General features: G+C 43.5%; 1 protein-coding gene and 1 long non-coding RNA gene across 6 annotated transcripts in view; one reads left to right on the top strand and one right to left on the bottom strand.

Annotated features, from left to right (window-relative positions):
- Window positions 1-15,499, top strand: part of TMC2 (transmembrane channel like 2) — a gene marked incomplete at its 5' end in the record, with an annotated part of 45,493 nt that overhangs the window by 16,286 nt on the left and 13,708 nt on the right. For all 5 annotated transcript variants that reach the window (XM_083577911.1, XM_083577909.1, XM_083577910.1 and 2 more), the window contains 4 exons: window positions 1,576-1,723; window positions 4,761-4,949; window positions 9,635-9,814; window positions 11,709-11,861. In XM_083577911.1, the coding sequence (XP_083434037.1) occupies window positions 1,576-1,723; window positions 4,761-4,949; window positions 9,635-9,814; window positions 11,709-11,861 (670 nt within the window). The remainder of the gene's footprint in view (window positions 1-1,575; window positions 1,724-4,760; window positions 4,950-9,634; window positions 9,815-11,708; window positions 11,862-15,499) is intronic.
- On the bottom strand, window positions 792-9,083 carry LOC310745610. The gene is made up of 3 exons (XR_014540225.1): window positions 8,674-9,083; window positions 5,309-5,373; window positions 792-937 (listed from the first exon to the last, which is right to left on the bottom strand). It is a non-coding gene; the product is annotated as an uncharacterized lncRNA (long non-coding RNA).

Genomic DNA, 15,499 nt, shown 5'->3' with positions numbered 1-15,499 from the left:
GCAACCCCAGAGTCGGTCACGACTGGACCTAATGGTCAGGGGTCCCTTTACCTTTACCTTTATAGGAAAGAGTTAAGCATCTCCTGCCCCATCCCCCCACGGCCCTCCACAACTGCCTCCTCATCCTTTACAGTTAAGCTGCAAACACAAGTTTGAAAACTCCAAGTTTGTCAAGGAAACAGAAAGTGTCACTATGGTGCTCCAAAACATGGTGCATAGATAGTACCCTCTATGTGCAAATAGCAGCTAGGGGGAGAAAGTTTTTGTGGAAGCCCCAGCAGGAAATCTTTAAATTCCCGCTCCCTGACCATTGTGGTCCTGGTTAGGGGTTCCAGCGGCTGCTATTAGGTGGGATGAAATGGTAGCCTCAGACAGCAGGTGCTAGGGGATGGGGAGCAACAGGAAAGCATTGGAGGACAGACCTGGATGTGTCACACACCCTGCCCTATACCCCCTAAGCAAGCATGCTGCCTTCAGGTGTACTAGCCTAGTATTGGCATTGACATAAAATTCATCGGCCAGTCTGGTTCAAACAGGGAGGTGCCCTCTTGTCGTTGCCTCAGGCAGCAAAACATCTTGGACTGACCCTCTTTGAACTTTTGAAAAGATGTGTGCAGTATGAAACCACACGCTTAATGTCCTGTGGGAGTTTAGCCTTGAGCGACTTACGCCCACCCCCTGTGGATTCTTTGTGCAATGAGGGAACTTAGTCCCAACAAAGTGGAAAATCAAGATGCACATTCATGCTTATCATTATGGCAAAGGAGCACACATTTTCTCTTTGGCCATCACACTGGAATTCTGAACAAAGCATGCCTGGGTCACTTACACATCCTTTTTCCTTTTTTAATGCTTCTACATAGCATGTGAAGATGCCCTCAGCACACTATGGGAACATTTTTCCTGGCTTGCAAGTTCATTGAAGGCTATCAGAAAGCTAAAAAAAGGAACATCAAACATTTAAAGTGAGCTTCATGAGCCATAAACAAAGCCAGGAATGGATTCTTTATCTTACAACTCTCATTCCAATCCTTAATCCCACAAACCTAGCATTTGAAACTCCCATTGTTCTAGGCGCATTTTGTGACAGGGGATTTCATTAGCGCGAGCAGTTTCTGAGTTTCTGGGCGCAGTACTGGGCCTAAGATTTCAGATTAAAACTGCAGAGTGGAAGGAAAGGAGGGCCTTTTTCTGCCTCCCCACTTCCAGCTGCTCTCTGAAGACTGGAGAAGAGACCCTCTTAAGAATATGAAACATGAAATTGTGATTAAAAAAAAATCCAGTTTAACCAAAGTTGTTTTACTGGTAGCAGCCTAAAATGGAATCTTCACATTCAGAGGCAAAACCAAATGACAGTTTTGTGGCATCATAAATGCATGCATGTAGGACTCCTGAATCAGCTCACCCTGATGTGTATTCAAAATTATATATATTTGCTGCCTGAAATGCCAACGTAGAAGTCTCAAAGAGCTGTGCTGCCCTGGAAAACACAGACCTCTCTGCTCACAGAAGAGAGGCATCTAGCGGCTGAATAGCAGATTGTAAGCAACCGTATATGACTTTGTTGATCTGCAGAATGGCCCGGAATGCCCATGAAGACACGGGCGATGGGGATGATGAGAACTTCATTTTTAGCTGGAAAATGTTCACTAGTTGGGACTACCTCATAGGCAACCCAGAGACAGCCGACAACAAGTTTGCATCCATTACAACTAGTTTCAAGGTAATCACCACCTTAACTTTCCTCTCTGCAGCAAGATCCTTGTCTCTCGAGATGCTGCTGCATTGCACCTTTGGCAGAATTTCAATGACGGAAGAATACTCATTTTATATAGCTAGGGAGTCACGTTTAGACACACTTTTGTGATTGTATCGAAAGCTTAATGGTGTTTTTTCTTTTCACATCCCAGCTACTGGCATCATCCATCCGTCTCTTCTTTTGCACTTTCTAGTTATCCCATTCCACAAAGGAAAGCTTGACAGTATTGTTGCATTGTACAGTGGAGGGTGAAAACCCAAAAGACGCATTAGAAACATCCTAAATTCTTTGTGGGTTTAAAAAAAAAAATCAGTTTATGATTCTTGAACTGAACACAACCCATATAATAATGCAGTTGATTCAGATATTTCCTGCTTTCTCAGGGACAATGCCCAACACTACTAAACTTTAGCTTCTCCTTAACAAGCTTCAGTCTTTCTAAAGTTTAACTTTATTTTTAAATATTTATAGGGCTGCTTTTCAGAGTAAAACTCTCTCAAGGTAGCTTACATAATAAACCGGCAATACTAAAAAAACCCACACAACCTGCCCAGAATATATAATATGATGTTAGCTAAAAGGAATGCCATAACAGGCTGAAAATATCGCTCACACATGCATTGGTTATCCAAAACAAATAGATCGTCAAAGCCTTCCTGAAAGACCAGAGTGAGGAAGCTTTTTTAAAAAAAGTGATGGAAAATGCACTAAAAAGTGTGGGATTAAAAAAAATGTATTAATGGGACAGCGTATAACCACAGTGCAAGCAAATCGGGATGAAAACGGAAGCTTCTTCGGACTTCCGGGTTGGCGCCATCGCCGAATGGCGGACTCCCTCCGAGCTCCGGAGGGAGCCGGCTCGGCAGGGGCTGGGTTTTACCGCACCGGCGATGCGGGGACCCTTAGAAACCACGGCCACGGGGGCCGTGGACTTGGAGACTCGGCTAGCACCGCTAGCGCCCTCCCGACTCGTGAAGGAGCCTTTTTAAAGGCTACGGATCGGGTGCCGGGGAGAAGCGTGGTGCTTTGAGTCCTCTGCCATCCCTGCCGAGCGAAGCCGCATGCCATCCGGCGGAGAGCGCTGACTTCTTCCATTGAGAATTTGGACTTTTAACAACAACCCGTGAGTAAATTGGAAATCGGGTTTAAAAGAAGAAAAATTTTTGGGATTTGAGACGAGCGGGGGGGGATCTAAAAAGGAAGTCAGTCCCCCTCCCTATTGTAGACATTTTAAAACAAGGATTGGGAAGCCAAGGCCCAAAAAGAACGGTATCTTTGCTAAAATCAAGAATTCCATGATGGGAAAGTACAAGAATTGTGCTGGAGGAAGAATTGAAGGAGAAGGAAAATGCACCCCCCTCCCTGGGAACCGGGGCGATTGAGGAGTGAGCCTGGTGAAAAGAGCCGGTGATTTTGACAGCTGTCAAAGTAGCTGTCAAAGTCGGAATTTTAAAGAGGATTTTATTACAAGGACCTTGCTGGTCAAATTTGTTACAACTTGATATAATTTGTTAAGACTTGAATACAAAATGGCGAAAATACGGAGAACAATCGGATTTTTGGAAACAAAGTTACAACAACCCCCCTAGAGGAGCTTCGGGACATTACAAAGATGGGCGTAAGCCGGGAAAAATACAACACTTCGGAATTTCACAGAACTGGTTATCTCCTGGGAAAGCTGCAAAACTGAAACTGAATCTCGTCTACAGGGTGTTTAGACTAAAAGGAGACAACAGAATACCTTACTGAAGAAGGAAGGGACTGAACGCAAGTTTTTGTTCCTGAATAACAACAACCCATGTAGAGTTACTAAACTTCTGAATAAGAAAGTTTTAGCAGCGGAACAAGAGGAAGCTGGACTATAACCTTGAAAGAACAATGGGGGGAATTTTATAATTTGACATTTTTAAAGATTTAGGAATTAATTTTTAAAAAAAAGTAATCCTAAAAATGGGAAATAATTCTGCAAGGAGTTGGGGGAAAAATGGGATTGATGGACTTAAGATTTCCAGGCTGGAAACATAGATTGGAGGATAAGGGAAATTAAACCGGGGAAGGGGAGGGAGAATTAGAATCCAAAGGCTTGCAACTATTTTCTGAATTGGTTTTCTTTTTTCTAATATATTTTTTATTTTTTTATACTTTTATTCTGTGTGCTTTTACTTTAATGGGAAAAAAGGGGGACATTGTGGAAAGAAAAGGGGGTGGGCTATGGGGAGAGATCTTTTGCTTTTTTTTTTTATCAAGGGTGTTGCATAAGGTTTGTATAAATTTAAATTTGAACAATGGGGTATATAAATTGTGCTTTAAATTAGAAATAGAACTTGTGGAAACAACAATATGAAAGGGGAATACGGTAGGGGTGGGGGAAGGGGGGAGTCCCAGAAAGTGGATGTTTGAAAATAAGGTTCTGAATGTATCTTCATAATTTCTTTTCTTCTCTTTCTGTATTTTGGAAACTTCAATAAATATTATTTAAAAAAAAAAAAAAAAAAAAAAGAAAACGGAAGCTTCTTCACAAACAAAGCAGAACAAATCCTCATTAAGGACCAGTTATTGTCCAGTGTCCACATCAGATTTGTGCAAAAATCAAGATGAATGCTCAATAAAGAGGTTGTCTTGAGGAGCCTCCAAAGCCACTGGGCCACCATGAAACAGTCCCTTTCTCCATTGTGCCCACCAATTTTACCAGTCATTGCAGCAGGCAACCAAGGAGGGCCTCCATCACTGATCTCAAAGTGTGGGTTGGTTGATTTGGATGTGGACAGTCCTTCAAATAACAAAGACCCAAACCATTCCAGACTTTAAAGCTTAAATCCAACACTTCAGTGCATCTTTGGGGCATATGGAATGCTTTGTTTAGAAACCACCAATGCATTTGTTCCGCAAGCGGCTCCACAATCCAAAACACACTAACGGGTGGGGATTTGTGTCCAAGCAAGCACATATATATGATGGGGCTGCAAATCATCTCTCCTTGTGGTTTATTGCATTTCTTAAGGAGTCAATTGTAGATGAGCAAGAAAGCAACAAAGATGAGAACATCCATCTGAGACGATTCCTGAGGGTTCTGGCCAACGTACTTATTATATGTTGCTTATGTGGAAGTGGCTATCTTATTTACTTTGTCGTTAAGCGCTCCCAGGCCTTTTCAAAAATGGAAAACATTGGCTGGTATGAAAGAAATGAGGTAAGAAGAGTGCAAGCATTTTAAAACTGCCTCAGCTGAGTCAAAGTCAATTTTCTGCTGCATTTCCCTGTTGTTGATCCCCACCTCTGGTATTCAGCAATATACTCTGAATGTGCAGGTTCTATTTAGCTATCATGGCTCACAGACATGGGTAGAATCCGGATCAGGCTAAAGGCCTATCTGGTCCAGCATGCTGTTCTCCCAGTGGCCAACCACATATGAATTTGCTCAGCCTTTTTTTTTTTTTTTTTACATTTATAGCAATACACGCAAAGATAAAAACATGCCTCTTGTGTGCCCTTTGTTGCCACAATGGACACATGGGCCAACTCACAGCTGATTGCAGTCTATAGGCTTACCTTCTTTCTCCCAGAATTGTTCTTGGATCTGGCAAATCAGTTAGTGAAACCCTCAAATGGACAACCTGCAATGATGCAAAATAATTATGAGGGGTGGGGATTTAAAAGTTGTAGAACCACGTATTTTTCTTTGCTCCTAAAACCTTTCTGCTATAAAGCCCATGGCGTCATTCTGAAAGCAAAGTTATCAAGCTTCCTTCTCGATCCCATTCTTCAGAAACACATATTCAGCAGCAGTGCACGGTCACCACAAAGAGAATAGTGGGAGCTTTGACCAATTTGCTCTGTATGCTCACTATGCTTTTAAAGCACATTTGAAACACATTTTCCCCCTTCAAAGTGTTATGTACTGAAGTTCTCACCCTGGGCCAGCAGGGGGATACGGTAGATAGTTTTCACTCAGGTCCGCATATGCAAATAAGGGATTGAAAGTGACGTTCAGTGATTGGATAGTTACAGAAAGTGGTTACTGTTACGTTCTAGTGGAGCTCTATATAAGCAGGCTGGCTGAACCCTTCAGTTCAGTCCTGTTCTGGCCTGTGAATAAACAAGAGCTGTTTGAAGAATCGCTGTGTTGTCTGATATGTTCACCCACAACTTAACACAAAGAATTCTGGGCATTGTAGTTTACCCCTCACACAGTTGCAATTCCCAGCAAACCTTAACAAACTACAGTGCGAAGAATTATTTGAGGGGAAAGAATGTGCTTTGAATGTACTTTATAGTGGGCACACGGCCTATGATAAGCAGCCTTCTTCCAACACTGGGCCCCATATGTTGTTGGACTACAACTCCCATCATTCCCAGCCAACTGAGCCAATCACCAGGGATGGTGGGAGTTGTAGTCCCACAATGCCTGAAGACCCAAGGTTGAAGAACTCTGGTCTGTAGTAACCTGACAAACGGAAAAGTACTCCCCTGCTAACTATCATTTATATCCTCTGTCGCTTCATGTAATGGATCAAGTCAGTATGGGGCAACCAGTACTGTAATTATTCAGTAACACCCTTTATCCGTTTGAAATCTCCCAGACCCTCACTACAGACACATTCCTCTCATGATTCCCTAGTTTCTGGGAAGCCATCGCCACAATTCAGACACCACACCACACCATGGTCAAGGCACATGATGACTTAAGGTGCCCATTTCAAGAGGAAAAAACTAATTTTCTTTAACACAGCTTATGGCTAGGCTTTTTGTACTGCAAAATTTATTGGCCTATTAAAAATAAGATTGGTGCATCACAAGCCAGACCCAAGATTTAGAGTTCTCTGAATAGAAACCTAGTTTAGCATCTGCTCATCCTGGTTCTCTGCTCTCTCCTCCAGCTCTGTTCTGTTGATAATGATCAGCCTATATCCTGATCTGACCTAGAAGGAAATAAGCACGTTGTGGTTTAGGGTTGCTAAGCAACCCTGGGAAAGCTCTCATCACACACACACACACACACACACACACACACACACACACACACACACACCCTCCTAGTCAAACAATAAAAAATTACTGGGAATTGTCCTGTGTGTATTTAAGCAAAGCCAAAGTACTTTTTTTCCATTTTCCTGCCGCCACCCGCCAAACTGACCAAGCCACAATAGGAGTTCAGTACACAGGTAGAATAACAGAACTGTCGAGCTGGAAAAGACCACAAGGGTCATCTAGTCCAACCCCCTACAAAGCAGGAATCTTTTTGCTCAACATGGGGCTCAAACCTGCAACCCTGAGATTAAGAGTCTCTTGCTCTGCCAACTGAGCTATGCCAGGGATTGCCCCACTTGCCTTATAAAAGGTATACAACTTTATTCCCCGAGTCAATAATTTCATTTGAAGATACAGATATTTGTGACGTTTGTGTTCTTACGCTCTCACACAGAAATCCCTACTGTCGGTTTCATCCCTTGCCATCTCAGCAAGATTAAGCCGTGTATCCACTTGGCGTAAGAAGTGATTTCACATTGTTCCTACAGCAGGCTTCACACTTTCATTTTAAGGAGCATACATGCTCCTGCGCAATTCAACCATGTGGATTGTCTCCAACTTAGTCCTACTCAGAGTAGACCCACTGAATTTAATAGGACAAGGTTAGTCAGGCCCATTAATTTCGGTGGTCCTGCTTTGAGTAGGACTCACATTGGATACTACTCTGTATTTTTATTTAAGTCATACTACTGTACTGGTCTCCTTTGAAGGCACCAGACCCTCAAACCTGATAATATTCTACTTCGTTGGTTCACTTTTTTGTTGTTCCTATTAAATTTACACCTTGCCTTTCTGCAAAGGGATACAGATGCTTTCAGAGCAGCATTGCAACTATTAATATCTCCCACATTGTATTCACGAAAAGCTTAGCCCATGTATTGAGGCACATTTTGTTTGTTGTATAAACTGCTTGATAAAAAAATTAAAAAGCTCTCCAAGCAGGTTACAAATAAAGTAACACAGCAAAATCCACAAACACTGGTGGTTTTCTCCAAGTTAAAAACCCAACACAACTTTAAATGTAGATAAGTAAATCAGGTGCCTGGGCGTATCGGAACAGAAACGTTTTCAGCAAGCATCCAAAACAATATAGATATTGGATACTATTCTAAGATACCATTTTTAAATATATTCAAAAAGTTCTGGTGCAATTTCCCTTTTCCCTATATTCACCTGAGGGAGAGAAGGCTGAAGCAGAACAATCCATTCTGTCAATGTCCGGCAGCATGGGAGTGAAACTGCTCCCCTCCTGAATCTCTTGAGAGAAAATATTTGGGCCTGGAGACAAGGCCCAAGATTTTGCTAACTGAGGTGAAGCAGGTTATAGCTCTTCACCAGCACACAAGGCAAGGTGCATACTAGTCACCTCAAGGCCTGCTAAGTTATTTTCTGTACCTGAGGCAGAAAATCCAGCAAGGGTTACTCCTCCTCTCTGGCAGCAAAAATGTAACAATAACAAATTTGCTCTAACTAGTAATTTCTACTCTTCCATAACACTCAAAAACACTGACCTAATGTGGCCATCTTGCTATAGCTTTGTTACTGGAATTTTTATAATGATTTGTTTCCAGTTAAATGGGACACCGCACCCCCAGTCCATCCCCCAAACTAACACCATTCAATTTTGTAAATACAGTGGTACCTCGGTTTAAGAACAGCCCTGTTTATGAACTATTCGGTTCACGAACGCCGCAGAATCGGAAGTAGTGTCCCGGTTTGCGAACTTTACCTCAGTCTGAGAAAGGAAGCCGAACGGTGGAAGGGCACTGGCGGAGGGAGGCCTCATTAGGGAAAGCGCGCTTCGGTTTAAGAACGGTTTCGGTTTAAGAACGGACTAATTAAGTTCGTAAACCGAGGTACCACTGTATCCCCATAAAAAAACTCACCACAGTTTTGCTGTGTTGTGTCTTGTTCAAGGTCACATAGCCTTCACCTGTCCCTTGCGCAGCAAAACCTTCAAATATTCATATAAAATCAGTCCTACGTCCGGATCGACACCATTCCAACTTCATTTTACTCAGGGAACAAAGGACTACCGAAGCGGGGAGCTTGGGACATGAGTGAGGGCAGCCATAATCCCTGAAACGTGTGATAACTACACAGCAGCCTCTTGCACAAGAGATAATCACTAGCATCCTGGCAAATGCGTGCCAGACAGGTAGTCATCCCATGGACAATAGCAAACCATCCAGGAATGGATTGGGTTCCCAGTCAGGACAAAGAAGTGTGAAACCCAGGAGCTTGTAAATATTTCCTTTGTATCACTTGATGGGTGTGAGGTGGAAAGCAAGGGAGAGATGGGGGCAAACCTGATGAACTGGTTCTTTGTGACATATGTATGATGTATCTGTGATGTATGCGTGATGCTTCAACAAAGCTGTTTATGGGAAAAGGGGAAACTTATAAAAGAGGAAGCATCCCTTTATTCAGGGCCTCTTCCTGCTTCTTCCATGTGGTGGGTGGAAGTCCTGTTGCAACAGTCTTTGAATAAAGATCAGGCCTACCGGCTGCTGTTTTGCTCCTTATACTCCTGGCTGGTGTCTTTGTTTGGCAAACCAAGTGAGCCCAAGGATTTTCCTATAACAGCTTGGTAGTGTGAGAGATCTATCCTGCTTTGCCCACAGAAGGACAAAGGCAGCCTTTGCCCTGCCTCCATCCCCGCAAATCGGAACAGCCAAAGGAGATGCACAGGGCCGGCCCTACCATTTGGCAAAGGGAGGCAGCCACCTCAGGCAGGAGATGCTGGAGGCTGGGAATGGGTGTCGAGGGGCAGAACTGGTGCCAAGGGTGGGCGTCAGCTCATTAATAACATTGCAAAATAACAAAGCTCTCTTTTCGGTGTGACAGGTTGAAATTGTTATGTCCTTGCTAGGAATGTTTTGCCCTCCTCTGTTTGAAACCATTGCGAACTTAGAGGAGTATCATCCTCGGATTGGACTGAAATGGCAACTTGGACGCATTTTTGCACTCTTCCTTGGGAACCTTTATACTTTCTTGCTGGCCTTAATGGATGATGTCAAAGAAAAGGTGGGAATCTAAAAAGAATATTCGTACATTAATTCCCAGAGGGGTAGCTGCATTAGTTTGCTGTGGCAAAAACAGAAGAGTCTTGTGGCACCTAAGTAAAGCCAATATTGCCCCTGCTAGTGAGTTTATTACGGTTGTGGTGAGATTCAAACCAGTCTCTTCCCACTATATTATATCGACTCTTACTCTGTGGTTTGGATTCCCTGAGGAGAAAAGATCCAGACAGATCTATCTGCTCTGGAGCAGAAAGTGCAGCCAGGCTCACCGGAGGAGATGAAATCAGTCAGTTAGAAATAAAGAGTCTTTGCTGAATCAGCAATTACAAAAAATTGTAGGCTGGTGTGGAGGTCTAGCTGCAGAGGAGTCAATGACATCTGGAAGTGGCTGACAGGGCTGAGCCACAGAAAAGACTGAGCGTATTGGAAAATCAGATCTATTCATGAGTCAGAGTCCATCAAGCAAGGCAGGGGGCGTATGAGAGGCAAATAAACCCTCGAGCAAAACCAAGGCCTTGTCAAGACTCCTCCTCTGTAGAAATATTAGCCAGTGTGCCCATCAGGCCCAAATGGAAGTGTACTGCATTTGACTAAAAGATTCCCTGGAAGGTCTGTCTGTCCCCGTTCAACATGACATGTCAGAGAAATGGTTGGAAAGAAGGAAGGAGACTTCTTGACAGCTATTCTACTGAAGGAATGGGTTTCCAAAACCCAAAACTGACTGTGCAGGCAGTTTTTAAACTGCACCAAAATCCCTATTTCTCCTTAGCTAAAATGCATAAACTTTAGCCGTTGAGCAAATGCAAAACAAGAACACAGCTCTCTCCCTTATCAGTTTGATGGCAAGACTGGCCTTGACTTTACCAGTAGAACAGACACAGACATATCTTATGTCCTGACCACAAATGACGCAGAGACCCAAGTCTGGGACTAACGCCAGAGCATGTTCTCGGAAGTAGTGACCTCTTGCTCCAAGATAGGAGTAGGAACAGGAATATCCTTTTATGGTCAGGAGTGCAGGAAGGAACTCCCTTTTATGGTTAAGAGTGCCGGAGCAGGAACATATGTGATGTCAACCTACGTATACAAGCTGACGTGGTTGGAAGGAGGGAGAGGGTGCCTGGAGGATATATATACTGCATGAAACTTGTCATTTCTTTGTACTTGCTGTGGACTCACCACGCAGGTGCCTTCTGCTATCCGGAGAGCAGAATAAACTCTTTCTTTGAACCAACCTCGGTGTCATTTTGACTTCCTTCCTCCTGTCCCAGAGCAACGCAGACCCAATCAGTGAACTCCAATAAGGCTTCACTACATGGTCTAGCTCTTAGGCTTCTTACACAATCTACCCCAAAGAGGGTGAATTATTCAGACCCCCGTGGCTGTGAGTCAGGTTTAGCACCCTTCAAAACTGGTTAATTCTCCATACACCCTTACCGAGAAATGTTGTATGACTTCAGTCTTGCTATAGGAGATGAAACAAGGGATTTAAAACAAAACAGACCAGGCTTTGGAGGGAAGAAGCCCTACAGAGCTGCAATGTTTGGAATTTGAATACTTGTTTGCACATCTTGACACCCACATTTGACCCCTTTTCTCAGCCACACTCACAGTCCAAGTGTGCACTGTAATGTAGATAGCTGATTTTCATTCTCAACCAGTGCCTTTGGACTGCCTTGTCCATTCTGGCATATCTTCAATAAATAGTTCTTGGAAAATGCTTCCCAGGTGCTTATCCTGGATGGTACAGCTTCTCTGTTGTTGTTAACAACGTTTAACTGCTTCCATTTAAAGTTTAGATCATTTATGTCGCCATTATGAGGATGCACGTTTACACAGCATACATTTTATGAGAATTAAATATGATTATTTTAATATAAATATGTCTTCTGTTGTAGCTGGTTGAAGAAGTCAGCATCAGGAACATAACACATTGGACCCTCCTAAATTATCACAATTCGTCTGTGGCGAATGGAAGCGCTGTTTCTCTACCTTCCATGGATCCAGCCGATGTCCCTCGAGGACCTTGCTGGGAAACCACTGTGGGAATAGTAAGTCCTTCCATGAGACTCTTATCTTAGCATGCCTCAGACAGGGCCTGGTAGCGTGAGCCCTGTTTAACCGAGATCAGAGCTACACAATCCGTCAAACTGAATTGTGTTGTGCACCCATGGGACTTCTGTACCATTTTGTAGCCTGAACTCATAGTGTAGGTGTTGGGAGTTATAGTTCAGCAGCATCTGCAGGGCCAAAGGTTCCTGAAATATACTCAGAGTCGAGAGTGGATTTCATGCTCTTTGTTCAGCTCATAGTGGTGAGGAGGAATGGAAGTTCCCCCACAATATCTGCTTTATATACATTATTTACACAATGGGCCCCACGTGATTGGCTAATTACGGGATTCTCCTGCAGGCCAATCAGGTTGTGGATTCACTTCCACCTGGAGCTGGATTGGGTAGCTCCTGCGGACCAATCATACTGCTGCATTGTTCTAGGACCAATCAGACTGCTGCATTTTGGATCCTATTCAGCTTAGTACATAACAGTTCCCATCATCCCTGGTCACTGGCCCAAATGTTTGTTGGGACTGATGAGAATTGTAGTTCAGCAACATCTTGAGGACCAAATGTTCTGCCATAGAGCCCGGTGCACCTCCTCAAAAGACGGAGGTTTCCAAATACAGTCAAACCTTGGCTCCCGAATGCCTCCGTTCTGGAACGTTTTGTCTCCCGAACACCGAAAACCCGGAAGTAAATGCTCCGGTTTTCAAATGTTTCTCAGAAGCCAAACGTCTGACGCGACTTTCGCTTGAGTGCAGGAAACTCCTGCAACCAATCAGAAGCCTCGCCTTGGTTGTCAAACATTTCGGAACTGAATACGTTCGACAACCAAGGTTTGACGGTACATAAAAAAAGTGTCAGCAGTAGTATTTTTTTCTGCTTTATTTATACGATTCCAAAACAGAAATGCACAAGGAAACATAAGGTTTGTACAACATGGTAAGCCAAACTGTGACTCACTGGAACCACCCAAATGTAGAGGTCCTAGAGGAGATCTCACAGTTACTTTGCTCCTCCCAATTTTATTTAATCCCATGCCACACAGAGCTAAACCAAGGTTAGCATACCATTTGGACCCAGGCTCATGGTTCAGCTCTCTCCTCACTAACCACAGGCTGCAGTTAAGAGCAATAACCAGACCGCTGTCACCAGCTTCTTAAGTTAGAATACTGTCCGATCTAAACTGTTCCTTCTCCTGTTCAGAGCTATCTCTTTCAAGGACCTCGTAGTCTCAGCAGTTGCACGAAGGCTCTTTATTTACCGGGTCAAGTGTTCAGTGCGCAAAGGTTATCCTAACCTAAGTCCAACACAATCAATAATTCAAATAGTCTAAGAATCAAAAATCAAACTTCATGACTCACCTTTCACAACAGATGAAATCTATATCACGGTCTTCTGCAGGAGCAAAACAGTAACTTCCTTGTTGGTACTCTTTCCTCAGGGTACCTAACATCCAGCCCTTCTTTAATAGGGCATTTAGGGCCCATGGTTTTCTAGATAGCAACCCTATGACTACTCTAAAGTAAGAACTCTCCTCCCACAGGACTGGCACAAGTTGTTTTGGTGCCTGAGGAGAAGTAATAAAACCTTCTCACCCTTCTCAAAGTGCATATACTAAGGCTGGCCAATTTATTTTGGAAAATACCACAGACAAGGCCTCTCCATAGGAATAAAACACAATAATAACAAATAACCCCTCAAGACAGCCTAAAGTAGCAGCCTCACTTTGTAGACCTGGGACTCAGCTATACAGCTGCAAATAAAACATTTTAAATGCAATATACAAATGTGGCAGTAGACGGCAACAGTGAGCTATGCCAAATTCAATGTATTTTTTAAAACGTTTTTGAAAAAAGCATTTTCATCCCAACCACGGCTTTTATCCGATGCAAAGAACACTAGGAAGCACAAAAAAATGGAGATTCTCTTCTTGAACGAACTGACCACTTCGGACCTTTATATCAACAGCAGATCTGGAATGTTCTGGAATCCCATCTCCAATGGTGGAGCGCTTCTTTCAGTGGCCAACCAAATACCTAGAGCATAGCTGTCAACTTTTCCCTTTTCTTGTAAGGAATCCTATTCGGAATAAGGGAATTTCCCTTAAAAAAGGGGGAAAGTTGACAGCTATGACCTAGGGGAAGCCAGCAAAGAGGACAAACAGAAAAACTTATAAGGCTGATACCTTTGCATTCTCCTGGTCGCATAACTAAAGACATTGGATACAGATGTGCTTTTCCACAGAAATTAACACCACAGAGATGTAGCGGTTCGGGTATGTGTAAGAATATAACATAGCACCCCAGCTATTACCTTTGTGTGTGTGTCTTTTGTTTTCAGCTTGCACCATCTCCCACTGTATTTCAACCACCAATAGGCAGAGTCTGCAGGCTCCATTAGGAATTCCTCCTTTAAATTAAAAGCTTCCCCCCTGCAGCTTCAACCCATTTTATTGCTTCCTTGGAACAGTGCAGGTGGAAGATTAGTGCCAAAGTGCCCCTGATTGGATCAGTTTTTGTTCCTCATTTGGGGGCCGGAGGGAGGAAGATGTTTATAAAATTACTTCCCTTCAATTATATATATTTTTTCTCCATAAGAACAAAGGAGTGGCAGGAGATACAATGCAGCTTTGTGAATCTAAAGTACAGGAGACATCTAGTGGTCACAACAGAAATGAGAAGTAGGTTCCTGCAATGGAATCTTTCTTTTCCTGACCAATAAGAGGGAGCAGGTTTGAAGCAGAAGAAGTTCAGAACTTTGGGGATTTGAAAAAGAAAAGAACACTTGAAAAGACAGTTGGAGAAGGGAGAAGGAGCAGGAGGAAGAGGGCTAAGGGATTATGAAATAAACATGGGTTCTTAGTCTCCTGTTTGCCTCATGGTGGTCAGAGGAGCCAACTCCTAGGGGCCGAAGTCCTTTTGGCTCCGCCCAGTAAAATATTTGAGGGCCTTCCCCAAAAAAACGTTGACGGACATTCAAATGGCGGCATCATGTGATCAATTATGAGGCGTGGGGCTTGCCGACCCCCCAATATTTTATTCAAGTGGGTCCCCCCTGCTCATGGTGCTCGTATTTCAGGGAGACGCCAAAAAGACACACACACCACTGTCCTGCTACTTTATAGTCCTGTCACCATCAGACAGATGCTTTGCTTGAGAAACACAAAATGTGTCTTAACCTAAAGGAAAGACATGGGAGTCTACGAGAGAAGAGGAAGAGATGGAAGCAGTAGACTCAAGGCTCTTTCTGAAGCATCTGGGCTGTGCCAGTTCAGGCAGCGAGAGGGAGCTTGTCATGGAGAAGTCTCTCATGGCATCGAAAGAAAAACTCTGTACTTGCAGCAGTCAATCAAATGAACCCTCACCTACAGACTGAAGTGCTACAGCATGGGTAGCCCAATCACCTTCTAAATCAGGCCCGAGGACGGTCCAGGAATCAGCATGTTTTTACATGAGTAGAATGTGCCCTTTTATTTAAAATGCATCTCTGGGTTATTTGTGGGGCATAGGTATTCGTTCATTTCCCCCAAAAAATATAGTCCGGCCCCCCACAAGGTCTGAGGGGCAGTGGACCGGCCCCCTGCTGAAAAAGTTTGCTGACCCCTGTGCTACAGCATGCACACGGGTTTA

Source organism: Podarcis filfolensis (assembly GCF_964270895.1).
Source record: "Podarcis filfolensis genome assembly, chromosome: 12".
NCBI lineage: Eukaryota > Metazoa > Chordata > Lepidosauria > Squamata > Lacertidae > Podarcis > Podarcis filfolensis.
The sequence above is the reverse complement of the archived record's forward strand: the minus strand, read 5'-3'. Positions and strand labels throughout refer to the sequence as shown.